The following is a 17564-nucleotide window of genomic DNA, read 5'->3' as shown; positions in this document are numbered from 1 at the left end:
CAAATCGAATTAAGTACTATTAATATTTTATCAAAATATTTTTGACAAAAGAAATATTAATATTGTCTTCGGTTACCGCGATAGTTACTCATGAAATAAAACTATGAAAACGGATTATATCGCGTATATTGTATTTACCCGTGGTCACCCGTTGACCACGCACGCTGTAAAGGGTTCGAAACGTCCGGATGTATTATTAATACAATATAATCCGTTTTCATAGTTTTATTTCAATAGTAATTTTATAACCCAAAATTGATTAGGAAAGAAAATTAAACGATTATCGTTCCAAAAACTTGATATTTAACTGTACAGCAAATAAAATAATTTAAATAAGTTAGTGACGCCACAAAGTTTGTGACTCTCCCCTCCCCCTTGTCACAACATGTCACATTTTCTTGACCCCCTTCCCCCCCTAAACGTGGGATGTAATTAATGGATGACCCCTAATGCTAGTCCTTTGTTATTGTATATATAGCGAAGTTTCTATTGCTAATGTTACACTTGGATAGTGTCAACACTATTGAGTATTTAATGTTTGAATTTTGGTGCGACACGCACAGAGAAAACCGCATCAATAAGTGATACTGCTTCAATAAGCGAGTATTGCGATATATACAAATAGCAGAGATGTAATTAGGGCCAATGAAGGACCTTAGGGCTTATTACACTTTGCTAAATTTAGTGTCTAACAAGTGGGACGCCGCTATACGTGAGACGCGATAAGATACATTCTATCGTTTCTCACGTATAGCGTCGTCCCTCTTGTTAGTAGCCTTTAGGTATTCTTTTGAACGCTACAGCCGCAGCCAGCCCCCTAAAATTGCTATCCTGTATTTGCTAGACTTATATAGACCGTGATTAGTGATTACCTTTTGTATTGTATTGTATATGAGACCCCGGTTTTGTATTGTTCGTCCCGGTCAATATAAGTCTAGTGAAACTAACCGTGAATCATTCAAAACTCTTATCCTGTATTTGCTCTGAAAAAGCAGCTACCTACAGCCAATATTGACTATCAAAAGGGAAAGTATTGAATGAATTCTTGTATCTATGACAGTAAATGAAAAATTAACCATTTTTGTTTATATTTTTATTTAAGAATTCCGACTGTACCGTAGTTACATGATCCATACATTTCAATAATCTTCATAAAATTAGAAATAGAAAAATAATATCAAACTGCATATTTCATTGAATTTTCGTAAGTCGTCAAACTTGATCTTTCTGTATTTCATATAGTTAATTGATTATTTGCTAACTGGATTGCTATGCCCAGAATTTTTCAAGTAACATTTAAAGTACAATCGTATGTCAATACAAAAAGCACACAATTTATAACAAATTGCTTGTCAAAGATATCAATTGTCTAGTGAAACACAAAAAAACCATCAAGATTTTTCTATATTATGTCTCATATTTATTATAAATCATAAAGTGTATACAAATATAATATTTAAGTAAAAAATATCATGAAGTCACCACAATTACGGAAAATCAGGAATAAACTTGTCACAGACTGTTTCTTATTTTATTATGGGCATTGAATTTTATTATGATAGAAAGTATATACCCGAGTAGGATTGCTCTGAACACAAATCGTGGCTCTTCTAACATATTATTCCACTAATACACAGTACGAGGGACCTTTTGGACATACAAACATTAAGATCCCATTAAATTTCATAGAAAACTCGAGATTTAACAGCGGAGATTATAACTTTAGTTTAACCTTTTGAGCGGTCGGATATATTTATAAATAATTTGACATTGCAAAAATAAAATTTACTGAAAATGCTTAAGGTTAAATTCAACCAAAGAAAAATAAAGAATATTCCAAGATGAATGCTGTTATAACTGTCACAAGTATGGTCATAAGCAAAAATAATGTTTTTACAATTTTGATGATTAATTTCAGAATAATTCCTCATAATTTTGACCAAATCTACGTCTATAACCGACAAAGTAAGTACATTTTACAACTTTAAGTAGATTTAAGCGTTCAAAAGGTTAAACATAGTCATAACCTCAAAAAAAAGGAAATAAAATGTTAGTGTAGTATTCGCATGTGTGTGTGTGTGTGTGGACACAGAGCTGGATCAGCTGTTACTGCACACAGCAAGAGTTCTTGTGACCGTTCTTCTTGAGGCGGGACTTGGGTCGGTACTTCTCCAGGTACGACAGCTGCTTGGAGTTGATGGCGCCGCGGCGTTGGCTATAGGACAAAAGTATTCCTTAATAATAAATAACATGTGTGCCATTTTCAACCAAAAGGGTACTTATTGTCGTTTGTCAGTAGGCGCTATTTCCATATAGCTTCAATTAGAAACCAACAAGCGACAATGTGGTACCTTTTGGTTGAAAACGTCACATTTATGACTCCCCAACAACAGGGGTGCGAAACTCCTCCTTTCGGGTATTCTTGGTTCAGCATTGATCCAAACAATTATTAGGGTTGACACAACTTGACGTCCCTTTGCGTGCACGACCACAGATAAGATAATGAATTTTGACAACCCTAAATAGCCGAAAGGAATAGTGACATATATTAGAAAGGGACAGCATGATTCGTTCCTGAACCGCTGTCAAACTTCGGTTTTGTGGGAAGTTTCCTTTCTGTAGTACTATTATTTATTCTGTGCCCCTACGTAATATTAAAAATCCGAGTCCCCCGTCTGCCTGTTACCTCTTCACGCATAAAATGCTAAAATAGATATGCTATATAGATGAAATTTGGTGTGGAGTAAATTTGAGTTCCCGGGATTTGAGTTTTTATCACGGAAATCATGATTCTATGCTGACCGCGTCGCGGGCAGAAGTTGTAAATAAAAGAAATATAGTTTTTATTTCCCAGATATTAAAATGACAGTTTGTTTGCCCCAAATTACCGAACCTATTTGTCATTTTAGTACAAAATTGGTAAAAAAGCAGTATGATTGCTTATCAAAAAAAATAATACGAAAACGTCTAATTTTTATTTATTTTCTAGAGCTATATCGTTACCCTGCATACCATCACTACATAGTATAAAACAAAGTCGCTTTCTACTGTCTGTCTGTCCCTATGTATGCTTAGATCTTTAAAACTACGCATCGGATTTTGTTGCGGTTTTTTTTAATAGATAGAGTGATTCAAGAGGAAGGTTTAAGGAAGGCACCCGTGCGAAGCCGGGGCGGGTCGCTAGTATCAGTATAATTTTAGTATAGAATATCTGGTGATATAGCAGAGGGATCTGCCGAGCAAAATTTTCAAAAGTAAATAATTCAGAGTAATTGAGATAAATGGTAAATCCCGCGCTATAATTTTCATATCTATCAATTTGCCCTTAAGTAAAACATATAAAAATTCAATATGTTCAACTACAATGCGTCAGCCACCTCTTAAAACTGAATTCAAGGTTTAAAATCTTCAAAATGATAACGTATTGTATAATACTAAGTATCACCTATAATCAGTCAAGATCCGATGTAAGTGACTGTCGACACGTAATCCTTATTCATATGTATTTGTATGCTCTGTATAGGATTGTTGAATGGGTCGCAGTTAAAACGAGTTACGATGAACTGAGCTCATACTTCGACTTCATTACTCGCGCCCGTAATAATCGTTTTTTGTGAATGAGTGTAGGCAGTCTGCATTTAATTTTCTAGTCTACTCAGTGCAATATTCAGACATGAAAAAAAATCCTTCGAAATTAAGCCTTGATAATTCAGTAACGAATTTAAAACGGCTTGTAATGTCTAGCCTGGATACGGTCACGGCACTCATCCTTTTTTTGTGTAAAACTTGCGGGCAGACAGGTGACCCCAAAACGCTTACAATACAAGATAAAATTACCATACAAACAATTGAAAATATCTAATAAATAAATTGATAAACACAATTTTAAACAATTCATGCCTAGTAGGGTAGTCACAGATTTAATATATACGCTAGATGACGCAAATATCACGATTTGTATTGAAACCAAGCGTGCCGCCGACTTTTTCATACAAAATTTACGCATAATATAATTTTAAAATTACTTACCTGTGATAGGAAATAAGTTTTTGCCTTCGGGTGCTCGCAATTTTTTAGGCTGTTGCAGTTAATTACCACGCAACGAGGCATTTTTTAAGTTTTCACGGACGTCCGGCTGCAACAACTGACGCGCGTGGACTGTCAAGAGCGACAGTCAACCCCGAGGATTTCTCGGAGTTAGGACACGCGAACTAGATACATTTGCGTCATCTATGGTATATTTATGTCTAGTAGGGTAAAGTACTCACTCCCGGATGGTCTCGACGGCCTCCTCGTATTTCATGCCGAGCTCGATGAGCGCGATGGCGACCATCACTGGGGCCCGGCCGAGGCCGGCAACGCAGTGGACTGCAACGCCCGCTTCCGGCTTGTTTTGGGCCCTGGAAATAAATATACAGAGGTCAATTAAGTGTTTGATAAATTATTTACGAGACAAGCAAGGGTTTCAGTACTTTCAATCGCTTACAAATACTATTATAAAATCTTGTCACCGTGAATCTTGTCGAATGCACGTAGGTTTATAGGACTGTAGCCGCGCGCATTAGTTGACGTCTTTGGTGGTAAAAGAGCAATAATCTCTCTCATTCGTCAACGACCGGAACATATCTATAATGAGCAGTATTTGACAAAAAATAGGGTTGTCTGTAATGTCGGTTAACGGACGATAATTTTGCGTGATAACGTCATAAAAATGTCACGTCACCATGGAGATCTGTCCACAACGTGACACTTTTTCGTGCATGCTACCGGTGTTCATCGATTTCATATCGATTTATTTATCATGTTAAAAGACCACAACTACACACTACTGAAATGCGTATGCTTCGTTGGGCAGGAGGAGTTACCCTTAAAGATAGAGTCCGAAATGAATATATCCGGGGCACCTTCAAGGTGGCACCAGTTACCGAGAAGATAAAGGAATCCAGACTAAGGTGGTTCGGGCATGTAATGCGTAGACCCGAAAACCACGTTGTGAAAAAGTGCCTTTCCATGGCTGCAGCAAAGAGAGGAAGGGGCAGGCCAGTAACTACCTGGCTGACGAATGTCCGGAGAGACATGAAGGAGTTGGCCTGTCCAGTGACGACGCATATCAGCGAACAAAGTGGCGCCTCAAGATTAGGAAAGCCGACCCCGCGTAACGGGATAAGGCGAGGACAAAGAAGAAGAAGAAAAGACCACAAAAAATGTAGTATCCATGGACCAGATGGAATGTAGGACCAGACTTGGGAATTGAACCCTATTGGGTCAGAGGGGCTTGCAAGACTATGTCTCAAGCCAATCGGGTCGATAACGCAATCTCTAAAATAATAATATATGTATACTTATGTTGTAAACTCGTTTCTATAGGTCAACGAACATAAATGGAAATCCTTTACATACTCGTATAAGGTTTAAGTCGGATAATTATTGTAGATGGCAGCACTTAGTGACACTAGGTTAATTTTAACATAATTTTAATTTTATAATTTTATTTTAATTCTTATTATAATTGCAACTGTTGTCTTATTGTGTTATGCTTATTATGTATATGGACCAATGTTGTCTGCAATAAATGATAAATAATAAATAATAATATAGATTACTATACTTAGTTATTTAGTTATTCACAAGTTAAGTTATGTATATTTATATATATATATATATATATATATATATATATATATATATATATATATATATATATATATATATATATATATATATATATATATATATATATATATATATATATATATATATATATATATATATATATATATATATATATATATATAAATTCGATGTATATAAAAACTGTAATAGATGTCATATATTAAAGAAAAAGTGACGAAGCCCTCCAGTGGTGAAGGCCGGATTCGAACCGGCGTCTTTAGCTATCGCGGCTAACGCCATGAACCCCTAGGCCACCCCGCCACGGCGGTGCCCGTCCGAATTTCTCGACTATATGCCATCTTAGTAAGACTAGGCGTCTTTGACCAGCTCTAAGGGCAAGCAGTGCGCGCTTGCACCTCCTAAACGAACTCCTTACGGATTTACGTTGTAGCGAGAGAGACTGGTGCTGCCATCTATGAACAAGTTTGGGAACAAATCAAATTATTTTATTAAATATTTTGATTTGTGTTTTTTAAAGTAGTCACACTACTATATATAAATTAAAAACTGTAATAGATGTCATATATTAAAGAAAAAGTGACGAAGCCCTCCAGTGGTGAAGGCCGGATTCGAACCGGCGTCTTTAGCTATCGCGGCTAACGCCATGAACCCCTAGGCCACCCCGCCACGGCGGTGCCCGTCCGAATTTCTCGACTATATGCCATCTTAGTAAGACTAGGCGTCTTTGACCAGCTCTAAGGGCAAGCAGTGCGCGCTTGCACCTCCTAAACGAACTCCTTACGGATTTACGTTGTAGCGAGAGAGACTGGTGCTGCCATCTATGAACAAGTTTGGGAACAAATCAAATTATTTTATTAAATATTTTGATTTGTGTTTTTTAAAGTAGTCACACTACTATATATAAATTAAAAACTGTAATAGATGTCATATATTAAAGAAAAAGTGACGAAGCCCTCCAGTGGTGAAGGCCGGATTCGAACCGGCGTCTTTAGCTATCGCGGCTAACGCCATGAACCCCTAGGCCACCCCGCCACGGCGGTGCCCGTCCGAATTTCTCGACTATATGCCATCTTAGTAAGACTAGGCGTCTTTGACCAGCTCTAAGGGCAAGCAGTGCGCGCTTGCACCTCCTAAACGAACTCCTTACGGATTTACGTTGTAGCGAGAGAGACTGGTGCTGCCATCTATGAACAAGTTTGGGAACAAATCAAATTATTTTATTAAATATTTTGATTTGTGTTTTTTAAAGTAGTCACACTACTATATATAAATTAAAAACTGTAATAGATGTCATATATTAAAGAAAAAGTGACGAAGCCCTCCAGTGGTGAAGGCCGGATTCGAACCGGCGTCTTTAGCTATCGCGGCTAACGCCATGAACCCCTAGGCCACCCCGCCACGGCGGTGCCCGTCCGAATTTCTCGACTATATGCCATCTTAGTAAGACTAGGCGTCTTTGACCAGCTCTAAGGGCAAGCAGTGCGCGCTTGCACCTCCTAAACGAACTCCTTACGGATTTACGTTGTAGCGAGAGAGACTGGTGCTGCCATCTATGAACAAGTTTGGGAACAAATCAAATTATTTTATTAAATATTTTGATTTGTGTTTTTTAAAGTAGTCACACTACTATATATAAATTAAAAACTGTAATAGATGTCATATATTAAAGAAAAAGTGACGAAGCCCTCCAGTGGTGAAGGCCGGATTCGAACCGGCGTCTTTAGCTATCGCGGCTAACGCCATGAACCCCTAGGCCACCCCGCCACGGCGGTGCCCGTCCGAATTTCTCGACTATATGCCATCTTAGTAAGACTCGTTATTCGGACGGGCACCGCCGTGGCGGGGTGGCCTAGGGGTTCATGGCGTTAGCCGCGATAGCTAAAGACGCCGGTTCGAATCCGGCCTTCACCACTGGAGGGCTTCGTCACTTTTTCTTTAATATATGACATCTATTACAGTTTTTAATTTATATATAGTAGTGTGACTACTTTAAAAAACACAAATCAAAATATTTAATAAAATAATTTGATTTGTTCCCAAACTTGTTCGATGTATATATTTATGTTAGTAGTACTCTATGTTATTATATCACGTCGTCCACAACGTGTCCCGTCCCGAACTATGCTGTCCCGCACACTCCGCTGGCTCCACAGAAAACCAGCGCCGTTGACCACGCTAGTCGTGCCAGCTGCATTGCTGAGTGGAGACCATTTCAGCTTCACATCTCTATTTCTACTGTTTCGTTTATCTTTGTCTTGTATTTGCTATATATGTGTTGTATTGATGTGTTGTCTAAATAAATGATTTCTATTCTATTCTATTCTATACTACATTTTGTCAGCTATTAAACGATAGTTTGAGGAATACACGTCAGTTTTATTTGTATTTTATAATCTGTGATGCAAATATTTATCAATGGCATACGTGTGTAGGTTTCAGCCCACATTCAATCTAAGACAATCAAATAATGCCCGCTAATCTTAGACAGGAATAGAACAGAATAGAATAAGATTTTATTCGTAAGCACAAACAAACAAGGCATTACATAATATAAAAGAAAACATAAAATAAGATTAAAGTGCCACGAAATGGCCTCATCTCAGCATGTTGCTGGTGACTTCCAGCGCTGATCTTCCGATGAGACCATCAGGTGTGAAAAATCACGGAAGGTAACAGACAAGAAGAAAAGATACATACAATAACATACAATGAACAAATAGTTAAATAAGAAAAAGGTACACAACAAGAAGATACAACATAACGATTAAATTTGCAAGGAATGTTGCAAGGACAGATAAAATTATACAGGATTGTTTAGTACAGCTTTTCCCAAATTATGGGTCGCGAGCTAATATTAAGTGGGCCCTGAAACTACAGAAAATCTGAGCGTTGCCAATAATATTTTATGCCCTTTTAAGGCGGCCAAGAGTTGGGTCTCAAAAATGGCAGTTTTTGTTAGGTAGGTCGGAGGCCAGTCAACTTTAGGAACCACTGGTTTAGTAAATTACATAGCATACGTAATAATTAAAAGCTGCATTTATTCAGCGGTATAAGAAACATATTGTATTTCAATAAGGTTCAGTCACACACATACAAATATCTGATCACGCCTCTATTGTCGTGTTCAGATATTTTTAAGCACCTCGGCCGCTCTGATATATCTGATGGCGACTGTACCATAATGTTTTTTTCCTGAACTAATTATATCACATCTACGACGCATTACATCGCATAGAATTTGAAATCAACAACTGATGCGTAAAAATATGAAAGTGTAACGAATATAGTTTGACAAGGTTGGTGCTATGACAATGATAGAGAGCTAGGGCAGTATAATAGTATTAAATAAAAAAAGCAAAGGATCATACACAGATCCTTGTGGCACTCCACAATATTATTAAGACATTTTCTCTTTGTCCTGAATTGCGTTCGTGATTTCGACACCATAAAACCTTTACCATAAAAGGGGCCTGGTATTTCAAAATAATGCAATACGTAAATAACCATTTGATTGTTTAAGTCAATGGCTGTGATCATTGATGGTAGACAGAGTCAAACGCCTTACTGTGATCACAAGGAAATATTTTGCTGGTTACTTACTTATCGCGCAGGATCTCGAACCACTCGTCCACGACGTTGGCCGGCGGGAATGTGCCGTCGTCGTAGGCCAAGTCGCGGACCTCGATGTTCTCGGCCTTCAGCGGGCCGACGTCGTAGCTAGGCTCGCAGACGCGGACCACGACGCATACGTTGTGCTTGCGCAGCTCCTGTGTAAGAAACAACGTGATTCATGACTTTTTGTTATAAAGAAAATACAAGTTTATGTGACTGTTAGATAATGAAAGGCATTATACGAAAGCGAGATACACTGCTTTATCTACACGTATATAAGCTCTCTATGATATTTTCAGGAACCGCATGTTACGACCGCCATTGCGGCATTTAATGACACTGTTTGCAATTGACATTTCCTTTCGAATAGAACGTCATCCCGACTGATACTATAAATTAGGTCAAATCACATTGTTTTGATTAGTAATTTGAATGTTTTAATTACGCAATAATATCATTTTCATACCTACACATTATGAATGAATTCATCCATAAATTGGCCATGCAATTTTGCGGCTGGGTGTACATGTTTTTGTCACATTACGGACTGGAATTAAACACGTAATGAAATTGACATTATTTACAACTCAAAAACCCTTTTTATAATCTTACAGACAATGTGTGACTTTCTTACGGTCATCATTATCAGAATGTGACTTTAAATTTAATAGTCATTTCTTATAAATGGCATCACTAAAGTTTGAGAACGAAGATAAAATCAAATGCCTTTTCTAGGAATCTTCCACGTCCATAAGACGTCATAGGATATTATCAAGATATTTAATTCAATTAAAGACTAGACAGGCTATAAATTCAAACCATCGTAAAGATTAACTTGAAAATAAATAAATCATCTGTTTACGATTTACTACAGGTCAAAATGTTAGCTCTTATAATACAAAAATAGAAATTATCGGGGTATTCTCTGAGACCACGGGGACGATGGCGATGCCTTCCTCGATAAGTCCCGTTTTAGTAAACAATAATGCGTAAAAATCGTGATGAAAGTTTAAATCAGAATAGAAATTGTAGGTAAAGTTCTAATGCAATAAATATTGCGAACGCAATAGCGCTCTAGTGCAAAGGTTACGCGATAAAATCCTAGAATTACCTGTAGGTACGACTGGATGGTGACGTCAGAGGGGCGGTCCGTGATCAGGAACCGCATTCCCTTGTACTCGATTAGCGAGGGCGCCGGTCGGATATCCTTCTGCTTCATGATGATTGGTCTTGTTCTTCCTCGCTACGGTCAACACTGGTGTTCACTTCACTTCAGTCCGTCCGACAACAGACAAATTGTCACTCTATTTCCACACAACACACGGCAGTTTCGTGACTTTTATTTAGAAAGGGTCCTATTATATCAAGAGAACCACCCGCATGGATGTCGCTTTCAACCACTAGCGCACATTCGGAGACGGTTAAACTAAAGTTCAAAATGTGGAATGAAACTTAAAGAAATTACGCGAACATAAGTCGCTCCGTACTGAATGATATGCTCCGATTTGCGATGGCTTCAGAATTTAAGGAAGCTGAAACAAAAAATAAATGTTATTAGTTTGACGTAAACAAGAGCTAGGAACTCAAGTGGGATTAAAAATGTGTGCGAAAATAGATACAGATTCGTTAGGTCATGTGAGTGATCGGCGACGGCGAGTATATGACTGAATGCTGATCTATTGCCAACACCGCGTCATTTGTTAGCACTGGATCGGTACACATCAAATTGATAACAGGGATAGTAAACAGTACTACATCGTGTTTATTTTAGTAAATACCTGTGTATTTTAAGCGGCGATATTTCACGAGCATTACAAAGTAAACACACTCGAACGGATTGTCTTGGTCAGGGCACGATAAAGCAGCCTTGAATCTAAATAAATACACATTTAATTCGTCTAATTAACTTATTCATCGGTTGCCAAAAACTAAGCAAAATTCCTGATTAGCTTCGTTCGACGACCTAGTGTTATCTCTAATGAGTCATCAAAATAAACGGGGGCAGAAACATTACTGAAAGCGTAACACTTAATTCGTAGTAAATAGTGCTTCGGGTGTGGTTCGGGTATTTTCACATTAGTAGTTTGACCGGCGAGTCTTCGATGGTATCTACCCATAGCACCAGCACCCTAGTACAAGCTTTGCTTAGTTTGGGGCTAGGTTGATCTGTATAATATTTATTTATTATCTTATTATAAATCTCTCTAATACCATCGATGCAATTGTGCAGGCCAGGGATCAGGCAGACCGAAAAGGAGATGGCGGGACGACTTGGACGCATTTTATCCGGATTGGCGGAAAAGTACCTTTGCCTTTGCCTATAGGACACTAAACTAAGGTAACTAAAAGAAATCTAATGGACGTGTCCTCGGCCCTTTCCAGTCCTTATTCAGCGAACTTAAACCTTTTTCGTGGCTTCTTTAAGAAGTGAAGAACTGAACACAACCACACCGCCGCCATTCTTATCTAGCGCTGAATTTAGGTTATGAATTTAAAAAGAAATCATTGAATCACTGGTCTGGCAGATTAGAACATCTGCCAGTGTTTCTGATTTTGGCGGTAACGTCTCTTGGGAAATAATCTACTTGGTAATGTGCTATAAAACCGAGGGACTTGGTAGTAAAAGCCACACTTACCGGCTAAATGTACATCACATGTTCATCAGAAGCATTGTTGACCGTAATTTTGTTCTGTATTAATATTTAATGGAAGTTGTAAGCTAGGTACTCTAGTAGGTGGAAAGGTGATTAAACTAAGGGGTTATCTTACGATGTTTACCCATTACGAGTGTTGATGTGTTCTGTATCAATTACTCGAGAATGTTGGTCAAAAATGCTTAGTTGCTGGATGTTTATTGAGTGTTTTTCGTGAGATAAACTAGCAAACGTCCGCTGTTGAGTTAGTTAATGGATGTTTGTCATGAAGCTACAGAAGTTTACTATGTTTACACGTTGTGGCATAAAATGTGTGAGTTTATTATATAGTACGTGCGTGTTGTGTTTGTTGTGAAGTACTTGAGAACGAATACTCTTGTCCTTTAGTTTGTCATAAAATGTTCATAGCAGTTATGGGTACGTTCACATTTAGGCTCATTGTTTGTGGCTCACGGCGAGCTATCTGTCAGTATGCGCGCTACGCTACGGCAGTTAAGCAGGTTCGCCTCTTTGAGGTCAAAGAAAAATATATCAGTTGTAGGTACTAATCCCTCTGGATAGGAAGGGTCCTCGGGCTTCTTTAGGATAATACATGGATTGTCATAAAAATATTGTGAGTTAGAATAACCTTTGGCCTATTTAGGAACTGCCATCACCATCAGTTCCAGCAGCATGGATGTAAGGAAACTGGTCTAACTGGTAGAAAGAAAGTATTTGGGTCAGGATCAGGATAGATAGGTTTTCCCTGTCAATCCAACGAATGTTAATTTTTTTATGACCCGGATGCCTAGCCAAAGCCAAATCCTATAGTACAAAACTAGAAACAGAGGTAACCTATGCTGACGCCATCCATTACCCCATTGGGAAAGCGCTAGGGTCAAAAGGTAAGGACATAAAGATGGGTTGCTGTGCACACCCAACCGGAAAGGTATAATGAAACGCGTCTAATACTCTAATCCCGACCTGGACATGGCGTAGTTTTCGCCTTAACTTGAAAAGACTTAGGCTACTTTATATAAAAAAGCACTAAGGACTAGGACACCTGGACTGTCATAAAGATGAATGAGTGCTGACGCGCTCTTATTCACATAGATGTAAGGAAACCGATCTAATCCCAGCTCCAGCAAGCGACAGTTTCCTTTAGGATACAACCCCGGGTTCCTTTAGGATAAAACTGAGACAGCATTAAGGTCAGAATCTTACCTGAATTGTCATAAAGATGGGGTGCAGACTTGCTCCCGGCTGCATGGGTCTCAGCTCGGCGGTCCGCCGCTAGTTTATTTGTGTTGGGCCTGGCAGTACTCCGCGCTGTCCAAGCGGAACTCCATCAATGTCGCCACAGAAAGAATATCCAGCTGAAACAAGAGGAAACAAAGGTTAGGCATAATCAACTATAGCCAGACATAAGCCTGTCACATGGTATGTCAATTAATCCTATCCAGGGCTTAAGAATCCCTATTTTCATGTAACCGCCCCCAGGATTTTTTCTTGCACCGACTATCTCGTAGGTATATGGCTATATGGCCTGCCCCGATCTGTCTACAATTATTATTTGGAAACAATATTAAACACATCGACGTAATATGACAGAGACGGGCTTGTACTATTCACTGACGATACGACAAAACACACACATAAAAACATAATGGATGGACCACTGTTTCATTTTTTCAAACATTCGTCAATCAAACCACCGGGGCAACGGCCTCTTCAGTCACGGTCATTATTAACTGCTAACTAAATCAAAACACAATAACTCGTATTTTCAGGCCGTGATGATCGTGATCGCCCCCGGCTGACCATAGACCTCTCGCCTTGTGACAACAATGAAACAATTGCTCGTAAAACAAAAGTGCTCAATTATGCAAAGTTATTGTCCGATTCATCAATCCAAGCATATCGAATTGAAAGTAAATGTTTTGATCACGAATTCTTTTATAAAAAAAATATTGCATTTGAACACAATGTAACTCACTCAATGACTGGTTGTGCGTAATCCTTTAAAAAAGTTCTATTTTATTTAAACACTGATGAGCACATTACGAAAACACTGAACATCACGACACTTATGCACCAACTGCGGCACAACGGTAAAGAGAGCCAAAACGACAGAGTCCAAGAATTCACTAACCCTAAAAGAAATTGGCATCTTGAGTTGAAGATTGACTGAATACAGTACGTAAAGATGGATACAAAATGAAAATAAGCACAACACGATAAAGACGACGGATTATGAGAACGCCGCGAGGTCGACTCAAAAATTCACGGCGCAACAGATTTTGGCAGCTGCCCCGCAACGTGGGATTCTGGTTTCGCGTCACATGTTTACATTTAAACACTCAGACATATTCAATCGTGATGGATGTAGTTGTTCAGATAGGGAAGTCAAAGTATTTACGGGAATTTGCGTATCTATCCACTTTAGATTATCGAGGGAATACGAACGGCTTGGGACGAGGCCAAGCGGAAAACAGGATTGAGACGATCTTTGTGGTGAATTTCCTAAGGCCTTTTAGGTTATGTACTGTAAGTACTGGATGATTTTGGGGTCGTGATCCCAAATGTCAAAAATGTAATAAGATCAATGTTTATACTGAGCAATGTTTCCCATGGCCCTCATGGGACCGATATGAAAATCGTGAAAAAATATACTCGTGAGCCCATACGTTTCGTCTACTTCGGGCTGTCAAGGGTGTGCATTAAATTTATTTTCGCGATTTTGTGGTTAGTCCCATGGGGAAATTTGTTTATGACCATTTTAACACATTTTTGACATTTAGGATTACGAACCCAAAATCACCCAGTATAAACAAAAGTGGGAAATATTACGCTCTAGTAGGATATAACCAAACGGAGCCGCCACGTCTGTAATTTGCTGTACAAAAAAGTCTGCCAATTTTTGCGGGGGAGAGGAACGTCAAAATAGCCATGTCAGATAAACGTCAGTCCATCATTGTGTATTACCATTGGCCGACTGTTCTCGACAGAGGGGAATGCCTGTTAATGGCTACTCCGTTTGGTTATATCCTCCTAGGTTACGCTAAAGCGACAAGAGAAAAGCAATTAAATTGTATTTGGTTATTCAAATTAAGATCCCAGGAATATAGTGTTAAACGAAATCCAAGAATAACTAAGAGACGGATACGGCAATAACAAATTTCTTTCTGAAAATGCTACAACATTCGTGGGATTAAAACAGTACTTAAGCTTCAGATGGAGGTACAAGTTCCCTTGCAAATAATCGGGAAAACTTGAGGAAAAGGAATAAATAAAACTGCCGTCTCCGTCGAAGAAACGAGTACAAAACGAAATATTGCGGACTATCGAAATCTGCGAAAGAGAATTGTAAAATGTCCCGAATCGTGAGACGCGACCTGACGGTCGATAAACTCCAGACTACACACGTGTCCAGACGTTTTAGACTAATATTTCTAATGTCTCGCCGAACTCTGTCTAGACATTTAGAGAACAATTAAAGTATGCGCTTAGCGACATCACCGACTTTACCTAAAAGATGCCAATGAACGCGCGGAACGAAGGTCTATCGATAACATTGGCAATGTTCATGGAGAGACAATGCATGGATGTGTTAAGTACATGTTTTCATATTTAAAGACCACACGTGGCAAAACAACCGCAAGAAGGACATTCTAACCACAACAAACAACTTCGCTAACACAACATGCAGACGACATAAATTGTCTACAATTTTTAATGGACAGAGTAAATTCGATGAAGACACGCAACATTGCTAATCCAAAAGACATTTGATAGAATTGGGTTGGCCTTAATCGAAAATTGATAGCAAAGTCGATCTAAATATACAAAAGACAGAACTGCTGCGAATTGTTTCTGATCATGACGCAGGCATAGTTATGTAAGAATATGTGACGTTTTCAACCAAAAGGTAACACATTGTCGCTTGTCGATAAGGTTGATTTCAAATTAATGCTATATGGAAATAGCGCCTTATTGACAACCGACAATAAGTACCCTTTTGATTGAGAATGGCACATATGATCAGGCATAGCTGTTTGCGTTCCGCATACAGCGTCCTGCGAGGTCGCCAAGCCTAGTAATTGTTTGCAACTACATAGCCACTGACTTCATTATCTGAACTACACCAGCAGATAGGAAGTGAACAGCTATTATTTATGTTCTTAGAATTCTTCCAACAAATTGTATTTCAGAGATCGGTAGGTAAGCAAATTTGGTTGGTTGATGACAGGCACTAAAAGGTACACCTTTAATTCAAATATTGTGTTTTTTTATTTTATTTCATGACACTCATATCTACTACATCCTATTTAAGTTAGCTACACAAATATCGTTCCGCTATCAGGTAATAAAAAATAGATTTGTCACATATTCGCGAAAATTCTACGAAATTTCAATCACGTCAGTAGATAGCAGTTTATCGTGCAGGATCGGACAAAGTATCACGGCCCCGGCGTGTGGTTCTTTAACAATTTGGTCACGTATCTATCTGCATACATTGGAAGGTCATATAGATATAGGTAAACTGAATCTGTTATCAATTTCATAACACGATAAAAATGCAATTTTTCGTCAGGACCTAGGCTTAGCAACGGGGTAAAAAGCCGTATTTAAGTTGCATTTATAATCCTGCTAATTCAGCTACTAGTACAAAGAAAAGTAAAAACTTAGGACAGAAATCCTATATCTTCTATCTATGATTGCGATATATTATGTGATAAGAAAAGACTTGATAAAAAATAAATAAAAATCGTTTATTTCAGATCTGCATTGATCCATAACGGTATAATAATAATACCGGTACGGTTAATATAATTCTGTGAAACCTGTATTGATGCCACTTAAAAAATGCGAATTTCCATTTTAACATCCTAAATTGCGCAGCGAATTCAGAAAACACGAAAAACATATTACGCAGTCCATTTGCAGGCCGACGTCATAATGACCGTATGAAATTAGCGACAGTGTCGGCGGTACGGGAAACAACGTACATGCAGTCGGGCGAAACTTGCAACTTTTAGGAGCACTGCAACCTAAATTACATGCTGTTGATAGTGTTGATGAAGATTTAACAAGTTCGTATTGCGTCATTAAAACATGTTACTCAGCAGGTGATTTGCATAAACTTATAAAGCATAAATCAGCGGTAAATTAAAACAAATATTTTGTTTATTCATTACGTTATCATTGACTAGTATGCAGGTATCATTAAAATTATGCAAAATGTATTCGGAGATTTAGATTCTTACCTATGTTTATGAATGATTTATAAATAGATTAGATATGTTATTTATTTAATTCTTATTAATGTACTGTTTGTTCAAACTGATATTAGCGTGATAAGTATAAAAATAAGTTGACTGTTGACAGCAAACAAGAAGAAATGAGATAAGGAGAGTTCAAATATTTTTACCTTGAGTGTTTACGGGTGGCGCCAATAAGTCAGGCGCACACAATTTAAAGAAATGATATAAATGGTTCACCATTGGCATATATTTTAAAACACTGAAATGCTTTCTGAAATGAATTTTGCGATAACGTGTCGTCAAATAAAAACCGCAGTTCAAACGGTTGCAAATAATGGTTTCCTTTTCGTCGAAATACAGGTTTTATTGGTTACTGTACTTATTTATTAATATCGAAAACTAGTTATTATGTTGTGATTGA

At 38.1% G+C, this 17564-nt stretch overlaps 1 protein-coding gene across 5 annotated transcripts in view; it reads right to left on the bottom strand.

The window, feature by feature from the left end:
- Positions 1-1526: 1526 nt before the first annotated feature.
- Positions 1527-17564, bottom strand: part of LOC134755600 (PRL-1 phosphatase) — a 51549-nt gene continuing 35511 nt past the window's right edge. For 3 of the 5 annotated variants that reach the window (XM_063692080.1, XM_063692081.1, XM_063692084.1), the window contains exons 2-6: positions 13104-13255; positions 10358-10778; positions 9235-9401; positions 4269-4400; positions 1527-2215 (exon numbers count right to left, since the gene is read on the bottom strand). In XM_063692080.1, the coding sequence (XP_063548150.1) occupies positions 2107-2215; positions 4269-4400; positions 9235-9401; positions 10358-10465 (516 nt within the window). In that variant the 5' untranslated portion in view covers positions 10466-10778; positions 13104-13255 and the 3' untranslated portion in view covers positions 1527-2106. Of the gene's footprint in view, positions 2216-4268; positions 4401-9234; positions 9402-10357; positions 10779-12942; positions 12962-13103; positions 13256-13875; positions 14034-17564 lie in introns of those variants that run through there. The other 2 variants (XM_063692082.1, XM_063692085.1) reach the window with 2 other exon arrangements.

Source organism: Cydia strobilella, chromosome 3, assembly GCF_947568885.1.
Source record: "Cydia strobilella chromosome 3, ilCydStro3.1, whole genome shotgun sequence".
Classification (NCBI taxonomy): Eukaryota; Metazoa; Arthropoda; class Insecta; order Lepidoptera; family Tortricidae; genus Cydia; species Cydia strobilella.
Note: the sequence above shows the minus strand (reverse complement) of the source record. Positions and strands in the feature narration are given on the sequence as shown.